The 11,092-nt window shown below is 36.5% G+C and overlaps 1 protein-coding gene across 1 annotated transcript in view; it reads right to left on the reverse strand.

Moving 5' to 3' along the window:
- Positions 1–10,999, reverse strand: part of mtr (5-methyltetrahydrofolate-homocysteine methyltransferase) — a 41,096-nt gene extending 30,097 nt beyond the window's left edge. Inside the window, exons 1-10 of the mRNA XM_088069744.1 lie at positions 9,952–10,999; positions 8,558–8,769; positions 7,872–7,961; positions 5,584–5,653; positions 5,368–5,460; positions 4,718–4,824; positions 3,674–3,733; positions 3,161–3,255; positions 1,268–1,368; positions 99–160 (exon numbers count right to left, since the gene is read on the reverse strand). Of these exons, the coding sequence (XP_087925870.1) occupies positions 99–160; positions 1,268–1,368; positions 3,161–3,255; positions 3,674–3,733; positions 4,718–4,824; positions 5,368–5,460; positions 5,584–5,653; positions 7,872–7,961; positions 8,558–8,769; positions 9,952–9,991 (930 nt within the window). The 5' untranslated portion in view covers positions 9,992–10,999. The remainder of the gene's footprint in view (positions 1–98; positions 161–1,267; positions 1,369–3,160; positions 3,256–3,673; positions 3,734–4,717; positions 4,825–5,367; positions 5,461–5,583; positions 5,654–7,871; positions 7,962–8,557; positions 8,770–9,951) is intronic.
- Positions 11,000–11,092: the final 93 nt, after the last annotated feature.

Raw genomic sequence — 11,092 nt, forward strand, 5'->3', positions numbered from 1 at the left:
ATTTTGTCGGAGTCCGGGGGCCATGACATGCCCTTCAAAATCAACTGTCAACGTGGTCATGTTGAAATATACAAATAAATCCTAGAATAGAGTGGAACCTTTAAATTGGAGGCTGTTACTTCTGGGGTTTCATCGTACCCTCCAAACGTGTTGGGAAGACCTGAGAGAAAAAAGACAAAATGACACAGAGTTCATCACCTCATTACATCATCCTGGTCAGTCTGACACATGACGCAACATAAATTAGGCCAAGGGTCAGTGTGTTCTACAGCTGCCTAGAAAGAACAGCAGAATTATTTTCAGTGTGTTAACGTGCACTAAAAGTGAACTCATCCTCATCAGTTTAACCCTTTCAGACTATAGCAAATAAGCTTTAATTTCTTTCAAAAACATGTGAAAAAGGCAATAAGTAACAAAAGAAGATATGACCCAAAAATTTAAAAGAAATTAGTAAAAAAGACAGGAAAAGTACCTGAAAATTAGTAAATAATATAATAGTAATAAATAAAAATCAAAAAAATAAAATGACCTGCAAAAAGTGCTTAAATAATTACAATAATTCTGTTACATAAACTATCATAACTAACTAAAAATATTTTTTCCCTAGCTTTTTATTTCCCTAGACATTTTCCTCAACCTTTTAAAATAGTATTTTTCTTATCTACTAAGAGGTGGATTATTAACCAAGTTGTTTGTTGCCTTTCCCCCCATGATTTTGACAAAAACTGCACCAATACGCTTCGGTTTCAAATGTTTAAATACTTGTGAGAGGCATCTGAAAGCAACACAAGAAAAGTGATGATGCTCCAGGTTTAAAAAGCTTGATTCAACAACTTTACTTTAATTTAAAGATGAGTGTATCCAAATAAACCACACCATTAAATGAAGTCTTACCCACAGCAAAAGAAACCTTATTAATCAGCTGTTGAGCTCTGGCACGACTCTCATCAATGTTATAATCAGAGTGTAAATGCATAAATTAAATTTAACTGTGATTAATCTCCAAACTCTAATGGCCATTTCAAAGCACGACTGTAATTTAACACTTGAAAAGCTAAGGTGAGGGATCTGGCACTCTGAGACTCCACACATTCTGTTCACCTGCTGTAATAAGTCATTCTAATAAACTCTTTGAGCAGGGGAGCCAAACTACCACATACAACTTTATATTTGGTTGTAGAACTTATATCTAAACATACATCATTGTAAAATTTCAATCTCAAATTTCAGGGCTGTACTGTAGCTGTTTAGACTGAGTGAAGGTTACCTGCATTGGGATAACAGATAATGAAAGCTGTGGTGCTTTTTCCAATGGCCTCAATGAACGGCCTCATCTCGGTCGCCCCCAAAGCACAATTTAGACCAATGCTGCAACACAGAGAGGGACAGAACCAGTAAGACCAGGCCAGAACTGAGAGGTCTGAAAGAGCTTCTACCCTCAGCCGCTAAGAGCCTAACTGACAAAACCAGAGAGAAACCAGAGCTCAGACCAATACTGCAAGACAGAGTGGGACTAGCAGTAATGAAACAGAGTAATGTTATTGAGCCTCATTCATAAATATCTTCGAAGATTTTGTTCTTTAATTTGTTCTTCAGAAAGTTCCTGAGAAAAGTCTTGGTCACAATACAATGTATTCTTATACCACAGAATTGTTCACATAAGGCAGGCAGGTCAAAAGTCCAGCCCTGGGGCCAATAGTGGCCCTCAGACCAATTTTAAGTGGCCCTTGGTTTGACTTTCAAAATGTACTATGGCCTTGCACACATTATTTGTTAATCAAGCATGATCACTTTGAACTTTTTCCCTTCAGCTCACAATGGAAGGACTGTAATAAAGCTCATAGACATGCACCAAGCAGGAACTGATGTGCTTTCATAAACAGAGAGTAAACTAGCAAAATGAACATTTACCTAGCAGCAGACATTTCCTGCCATGAGGCAGACATGGCCACAGCAAAGAAGTGTGGACAGTGAGGAATGTTGTTTTCAGGAAAACATGAAACTGTTGCATTTGTATTGTTTGTTTGTGTGTTGTTTTTGTTTTTTTTAATTAGCTATATGATGTGAGAAACATTTGGCCCCCAGGTATTTTCACATTATATAATTTGGCCCCCATTCAAAAAACTTTGGACAGCCCTGACATAAGGAATTGACAGATTATCTGTCTAACCAATTATTGGGGTCAATATTTCGCATTTTGCTGATTATCTGTATTGGCATTTTACTTTAGTGATCGCAGATAAAATCAGTTATTTAAAAAGTGCAAACACAAACTGAAGAAGAAAATGAGAGAATTAAGTTAAGAATGCCAAAACAAATGTTTACAGAGGATCAAGCACCAAGCTTCAAACATGAAAAAGAAAACTTCCTGCTCTGAAGTGGAGGTGCTTTTGCAAAAACATCAAACTAGCTGTTATATTTAGCAGCGCCAGGAGTGCACATATAATTACAAAAGCAAATACATGACATGCTAAAAATATGCATTAGTCAAACACTTGACCTGTAGAGACAGAGAGACAGAGAGAGAGGGGGAGAGAAGATGAAGGTGGACTATTTCATGAAATGTTTTTTTTTTAAGTTATGAGAAACTGTTTCTGGAAATGCTACTTTTTTCACTTTTCGCCCCACCCATCCAAATTGCCCATGATATTTGTAGCCTGATCAATCGCTAAGCATTAGATAGCAGTGTTCCCATGAGCTGATACAAATTGAAGTGATTGTGCAGTGTTTTAAGACTATAATGCTTTTTGTAAGACTGTCAATATTTCTTAAATAACATGATACAATTTAGAAATATGATTGTAATCTAAATCCTATATTACACAACTGTAGAAATAACAATATATATATATATATATATATATATATATATATATATATATATATATATATTCTTCACAAACATTTCAGCTCAAAATGTGAGGAGGTGTGCCCGCGAGTGTGCATACATTATTTTCTTACCAAAGAACTAATCCCAAATAAGAACACATTGGCAAATGTCAGAATTTTCCTGAAAATTGTTTAAGTTGGTTTACAGAGGAAATTTCTTCCCTAAAGTAATTGGTGAACGAGGCCCTTTCTTAGAACTGAGTTAGTTAAATTATCGATTGTTTTTTTTATCGATTTTGTAAGTGTGGTTGTGTGAGGTGCAGTTACTCACCATAGAGGGTTAGTGTGAGATACACTCACTACAAAGGCTTCTCCTGTCTGACCGGACAGAGTACGTCCACTCCGGTCAACGATCGTCCCTGAGATCTACACGATGAGTGGGACAAGACAGCAGACACAACATTCAAATATACATCAACACAACCCTGCAGAGCACATTCATTCTTGGTTTAACCCATAGACTGCATTCTTTTTACATGAAATTGAGCTGAAAATTGCTATATAGATGGATGGATATATGGTGCGTAGGGTGGGGTGGGATAGGGTAGGGCAGGGTAGGGTAGGGTAAGGTAGGAAAGGAAAGGAAAGGAAAGGAAAGGAAAGGAAAGGAAAGGAGGGGAAAGGAGAGGAAAGGAAGCAATACTTCATTTAAAGCAGCATTTTTGCATTAAATGTGTACGCTCATGTGAAAACCAAAAGACACTGACTACAACCACTCCAGCCCATGCATACACTGTTACAAGAAAGTATCAAAAACATAACAAATAAAATATCACAGACTTACAAATATAGGTTTTCTTTCATAGCTCTTTTCAAACAGCAGGTCAATGGCAAACAAGGCAGCCTGCAGAGAGAAACATACAAAGGTAGAAGCATCAGTCCCTGTGCTTACAGCATCAACTTACATCATCTTGTTACAGAAACTTTAAGTTAGATTCATAACTTGTCTCCAGAAATCAGTCTAATTTGCTAACAGGTGTTCATTAAACTGTATATCACAGGCCACCAAGGGGGTTCCCAATCAAAGGTTTTAGTTTTGTAAAAACCTGTCTTAAACATGTGGAAGACCAGAATCTCACTTTTTGACATTTATTTTTGCCATATGCAATTTCTATGCCAGACAGAAATGTATAGATTAAAACAGAAAAAAAAAGAAATTAGTAGATTTAAAAAAAAACATTTAAAGCTAGGGAAAAATGTCTAGGGAAAAAGGAAAAAAGTGATATTCATAATTTTGGCAATTACCTATTTAAATTATGTTACAGAATTATTTGATTTTTAAGCACTTTTCACAGGTCGTTTCTTTTTCTTTCTTTTTTTAACAAATTTTTGGGTCCTTTCTTCTGTCACGGCTCATTACTATCTTCACATATGTTTGAAAGAAAATAAGCCAGTTTGCTCAGATTTCAAGTAATGAATTTGGATTGATCAGAAGATGCTTTATTTATAATTTATTGTTAAATTATTTACAAGATAGCAGAGAGTACAGATATTGACATATTTTACTCGGATGATACTCTTACTTGTAAAAAGTATTATCTGTACTGGGTACTCATTTGAAAAGAGTATTTGGCTCAAACCTAAAATATTTTTATAGTAATTTTAAAATATTTACTAACAGTTTTTCAAAAAGGTTTAAGTCCACAACTTTTGGTTTCCACAATCGAAAAATATATTAAATGAGACATAATTTAATTGTGACAGTACATTCAGTCAACCTGCAGCTGTTCTGTACATGCTGTCCTCTGCCTTTTTACGGCAGAATTAATGGTACAGAAGAGGTCAAATTATACAGTTAACATGTTTGCAGCAGTCAGATGAGAGGTACCTTGGCGTTGGCAGTATCAAAGATGGTTTCAACCAGCAGGATGTCCGCTCCTCCATCTAATAAACCCCTGACCTGTTCTGAGTAAGCTTCAACTAGTTCGTCAAATGCTGGAGAAGCAGACACACAAACACAGCTCAATGGACAGAAACACATGCTGCACATTACAATGCTATGAATGAATCTCATCTATCATGTGTGCTTCCCTCTCTCTTTACAGGCTGGACATACAGCTACAGTCCCATGCATGCAGGGTAACTACAGCTTTAGGCAAGAGATTAAGACTTTCTAAGACTGATTTAATGTAAGTTGGAATGAAATTTAATACCAATTTTACAATAATCATTCATTATAAGAAAAAAAAAAAAAAATATATATATATATATATATATATATATATATATATATATATATATATATATATATATATATATATACACATATATATATATATAAGTTTGAACCGACATCAGTGACTTTGGGGTTAGGGACAATTTTGCTCAAATGTTTATTGGGACATAAAACATTATCTTTTATTCAGGTAACAATTAAGTGAGCTGCTTTTTTTCTTATTTTTTTTAATGTCAGCAACGAGGTTAAACAAGGAAAAAAAACAAAGGCAAAAAGGAAAAAAAAAAGTTAAATGGTCTTACTGATGTTCCTGAAGTCTGGTCTCTCCACAGATGGAGACACTGACAGGGTCTTATTGGTGGGACCCACTGCCCCGGCCACATAGCGTTTACAACCTGATAACACACACAGATTACAGGTGATGTTACACACATTAGGAAATCCCCAGAGTTCAGGGATCGTCCATTTATCTACCTACAGTGATTATATGTTGCTGTAATGCTAAAAACTCAGCTGACCAGTTTGTTTGGTGACATCGTTGGCTGCCCTCCTCGCCAGCTCCGCAGACACCCTGTTGAGACGATAAGCCTGCACAACAAACAAAACACACGTCTGTATTTAAAAGCAAGAAACAAACTTGTAAATGGTAAATAGACTGTACTTGTATAGCGCTTTTTTAGTCTTTTCGACTACTCAAAGGTTGTAAAGGTTGATGCCATATTTGCGAATAATGTCAGAAAATAAGGGTAAGATTATGATAATGTAAGCAAATTAACAAGAAATTGCCCAAAAATGTACAAGAAATTAGTAAAAAGTTACAAGAAAGTCACCTTCTTTCAAATGTATAATCCTAATAATTTTTAATATAGTCTTTTTTCCCCCTAGTTACGTATTTGATAGTTTTCTAATGATTTTCTCTCTTTTGATCTCTCTTTTTTTAGCTAATTTTTAGGCCAAGCTCTTGTAACCTGTTAGTAATTTTTGCAATTCATGGGACATTTCTTGCCGAGTTGCTTGTTCCCTATTTTTGCATGAGATTTTTGCATGAAATCATGCTTTATAGGTGTAAATGCTTGTCAAAGGCATCTCAACACAGCACAAGAAAACAGACGTCGATCCAGGTTTCAAAGGTTTAAATCTTAAACAAATTATTTATTATAACATAATATAATAATTATTATTATTTATTTAATTTTGTGTGTAGTAAGTTTCTAGGCAAAAATTGGTCCAGTGAGTTTGTCAGTTTGTCACACAAGCTGACAAACTCACTAGACCAATTTCCATTATCCAGTAATTACCAGGAAAATTTGTCCGAAAAAAGTCCGACACATTCAAATCTCTCCTGCCATAAAGTCTGCTGAAAATAGTTCCCTCTCACACTGTCCTAACTGAATGAAATAACTGAATGAGCAAACGGGTGCTACAAATTATTTTTAATTGCATTGTTTATGACTGGAATGTCCTAACTAGCCATGAGCAATGCGGTTTTGAGATGAACTTTTGTACCCCTGTTGCTTGTGTTGAAAGTGCCGCAACGGACAATTCATGACTTTAATATTATAAGATACCTTCTTATTTCACAATATATAACAACAACAACAACAACAACAAAAAAGGTGGCAGCAGCTGGAGGAAGACTGCAAGGGTACTGAAAGTTTCTCATAATGACCGTGACTAGGAACAACCTACTTGCTGTTGACTATATTGTATGTCATCTCCACTAAATGTGTGCTTTTATGTTGGCAACTACTCAATAGAGTTGTTCAGATATGGATAATCATATTAGAATATGACTAACACTGCATAAGATGCTGGATCAAGTATCAGCCAATGAACATGCCAAAGCGCCAATCTGATACAATAAAACTTAAAATTGCAGTTTTCTCTTTTTTTCAAACAGTAAACCTACACAGCAAGTTGCAATGTGCAGCCACTGGCAACTGCTATTTTAGAGAGCAAAGAAGATTTGATTTCTGTTGAAAAATGCAACATTTGCAACTAGCAAAATGTCAGCTTAGATAATAAAAGAAAGTTCTATGCTATTTATTGTCTGTTCATGTTTTACATATGGTTGAATCTAAGACAAGCCATACGACAGTGACGTCAATCATTTTACAGCCACACAGGGTTGGCTGTAAGCAGCTGTTTTTTTATGTTGTTTTTTAAACACAGTGGTATTGGATCAATACTTGGTATCTGCCAATACGCAAGTTCAGGAATCTGTATGGGTGAGGAGAAAATGGTACCTGAACATCTCAACAACTCAACCATCTTTTAAGTGGTTTCATTTCAGTGTGATCTGGAATGCACAGCTGATAGGTACCTGGTTTGTTTACAAGACATAACAGTATTAGCATTTCTTTTTAAGCTCAGTAAACAGATAATATTTGACCATAATTTCTCCTATCTGTCTGGGACAATTAAATCTTCCACAAAATGTGGACAAGTACCAATTTTTCTAAACGGAAACTCCAGTGAAGACTTACAGAATAATACTGTAAAATGGACAAACGTGCATTCATCTGTTTAATCGTGAAGGTATGAGGTTTATTAAGACAAAAGGTTCTGTGTCTCAGCCATGTCTACAGAGTTCAGGGAGGATGTTGCAGTTTGTGGTGGAGATAAGAGCAAGGCCACAGAACTAGGTGAAGCGTGTGCAGCTATGTGTAGCTGTACAGTTGTTGTAAGAAGTGGTCAGTGGTCAGTTAGTTAATATCAGTCACTCTGTGTACTTCACCTTTGTTTCTTTGACCTCATATGTGTGCATGAGTTTTCCACAATGTTCTAGCAGTGTTAGACATCGTACCATGTGTTCCAGTCCATAATCTGCCTGGGCCACAGAGGTGCTGCTAAACGTATTGGTCTCTATGATGTCGGCTCCGGCCAGCAGGTAGTCCTTAAATCATACACAGAACAGGTTAGACACTGCAGGCTGTTTGATAGAGACATAGTAGACAGCAACTCAAACAAGAATCCATTCACTTTATTCAGCAGTGAAAAACTCAGAGACGAACATCTGAAAATAGCAACACATTAAACTGAAATAGACCCTCTGAAACCTGAGCAAATTTACACAGAAAGAAGAAATGGCTCAAAAATTTTCAAGAAATTAGTTTTAAGTGCAAGAAAATTACCTGAAAACTTTACAGCAAAAAAAGTACAGCAAAGTTAAAAAAAAAAGGACATGGAAATGACCTGGAAAAAGTACTTGCAAATTTATATATACTTATACACTTTTCCCTAGCTTTTAAAAAAAATAACTTTCTGAATCAATTTATTTATGAAGCATTTATAATCAGGTTGCTCATTGTCTTTGTCCCATTAAAAAAAAAGAAAAGAAATGGCACCCAGTTGCTCAGGGCTCAGAGGTTTAAAGACCTGTGAAAGCCATCTGAAAGCAGGTTTCCAGGTTTCAAAGGGTTTAGTTTTGGCTGATATGACTAAGGAAAGGGAGCCACAGTGGTGTGGGTGAACACGCCCTGGACGGAGTACCTTGTGTATTTTGTAGATGATATCGGGCTGTGTGATGGTGAGGAGATCGTTGTTGCCCTTCAGTGGAAGCGGGTGCTCTTTAAACTCATCTCCTCTGAAATCTTCCTCTTCAAGTTTATGCTGCTGGATCATGGTCCCCATACCACCGTCAAGGACCATAATCCTTTGCTGCAGCACTGCTCGCAGCTCAGACTCTAATGGGCATCTGCATCCTGGAAAGCAAACAATATGGACTTAATTTTCATCGGTTCGTTCAGATTTTACAGTAACACAAATGTTTCAAGGGGAAAAAAACAAACAGCTGGCAGACATGCTTTCATTAAAAATAACAACTACATGACATAATGGGAAAAAAACATTTTGGGTGGAACTGTATTATTCACAGAATCACAACTAGGGGATCAGCAAATGGCAAGGGTTTCAGAGTTGCACAGAGCAAAACTGCTCTCGTTCAGTCATCTTTTTCTGTAAAAGGGCCACTTTTTTGGAATGCCCTACCAACAAAATTAAATGCAAAAACTGAGCTGAAAACATTTCAGGGAAAGTTTAAACACTGGCTGAAACAAATCCAAACCTGCAATTATTAATTACTGATTATGCATTCAGGTACGCATACACAGACATGGACACAGACAACAGAAGAGACACTCACAGACAGATGGACACACATTATCTTAAGGGCCACACTCCTGCTTACAGAAACTCATACACAGTATGGAAAACACAGATTTTCTTTACGAATTTCTTGCTGATTTTTCAGTCATTCATCAGTACCTTCTTCCCATGTCTATGAAAGAAATTATTTTTTTCAAAAAGATGTTCTTAAAAGATGTGACACTTTGAAAATGTGTAAGACACAGGAAAACTCAATATGATGGAGTTATCACCAAAAGAAAAAAAACATTTGAAAATTACGGTATACTTGCAGCCTCTTTTTCACAACTTTTTTTTTCCCAAATGACGAATAGAAAACTAAACTTTTCAGTTCCTCCTCATGGGCTCCTGGGCTTCAGTTCACCCTCCTCCATCATATCTCCAGCTACCAAAAGCAAATCAGCCTTCAGACCTGAACAGTGACCCGAACACCAGCTGGTTGCCACTCTGGGCTTTTAGTTATCATCAAACTGGTCAGAAAAACATCTCTGTCACATGTTTTACTTACACAGTCACCTTCTCTGTCATAAAGTACTAGTTACTACTGAAATAAATATTCTATCGAAACTAACAAAATAAACTGTCGCATCCGGTTACATGTCCTGTAATTGTTAGTTCGCGCACACTTGTCACACACACGCGGTGGGCAGCAGCGAGTTCAGTAGAGTGGACACACAGATAGCACTGCAGGCTAAAAGCTAACAGTTAAAGCCGGGAAAGCTCTCTGACTGTTTTCTTACCCGTTTCTGCAGAGTACTGGATAACGTTAGTTGGAGCCATATTGTGAAGAGCCAGACTGGAGAACAGCCCAACGGTCCGTCTGAAGACCGAGCGGTTAATGTTGCAGGTCAACTTTTCCACCACCAACCGGCTCTTATTTTCCCGGAGTTCCTCTGCTGCTTCAGCTTCAGTCCGCCAGCGGGAACATCTTCACTTCCGGACTGAAGCCTTCACAATAAAAGATTCACCACCGTTCTAATTATATGAAACATTTTCTTATATCATGTAAGTTTTTGTGCCAAAAGCTGTGTTTATGACGTTTTTTAAATGATGAGTTCTTTCAATGTAGCTGAGCAATTTAGGATGAAAAAATGCCTTTTTTTCTTTTTAAAATTCTTGGCATTTTTTCCATTTAAAAATACGGCGATTTTTACAACTTTTGGCCATTTTTTAAATTTTATTTAATTTCTAGCGACTTTTTTTCTCGATAAAGGCATGGCATTTTTCTTTTCTTTTCTCTCTCTTTTTTTTAAGAGCCTTCACAACTCGTGGGACCACCAAAAATAAAAATCGCCAAAATTACACCATTTATCGGTCAGAAAATGTAATAACAGAAAGCGCCATCCTCCTCCTATATATACATACACACATACATGCATATATATATATAAACTTGCCTCAAGCTGTAGGAATCCTGTGCAGGGTTTGGTGATTGTACAGGGCTGCATCTTCTGAAGCTTTTACAAATGCTTCTTGCAGGGCCACATTAAATCTTCTCCCACAGAATACTGACAGCATCTCTGCAGATTTTTTTTTAAACTTGTCTTAAATATTTGTCATTGCATTACAAGCAGAAGTAGTAGAAGTCCAGACTGTAATTGTTAATCACTGCTGCCGCTAAAAAAAAAAACCTGCAGATCCTGTTTGGGTGTATCACCTCTCTGAAAGCTGGACAGACATTAGTTTTCTTGTGCTACTTTCATACACCTTTCACAAGCATTCAAATATTTTACATGAGTTAATTGGTTGATTTCTTTCAAAAATATGGAAAAAAAATATATGAACTTTGTACATTTCCCACAAATTGAAAGAAAACAGCAAAAGGTGACAAGAAAATGACCAGAAAATTTGCTTAAAAACAAGAGGGAGAGAGAAAGAGTT

This window comes from Plectropomus leopardus, chromosome 19, assembly GCF_026936395.1.
Source record: "Plectropomus leopardus strain MGB_pleo_1.0 chromosome 19, ASM2693639v1, whole genome shotgun sequence".
In the NCBI taxonomy this organism is placed as follows: Eukaryota; Metazoa; Chordata; class Actinopteri; order Perciformes; family Serranidae; genus Plectropomus; species Plectropomus leopardus.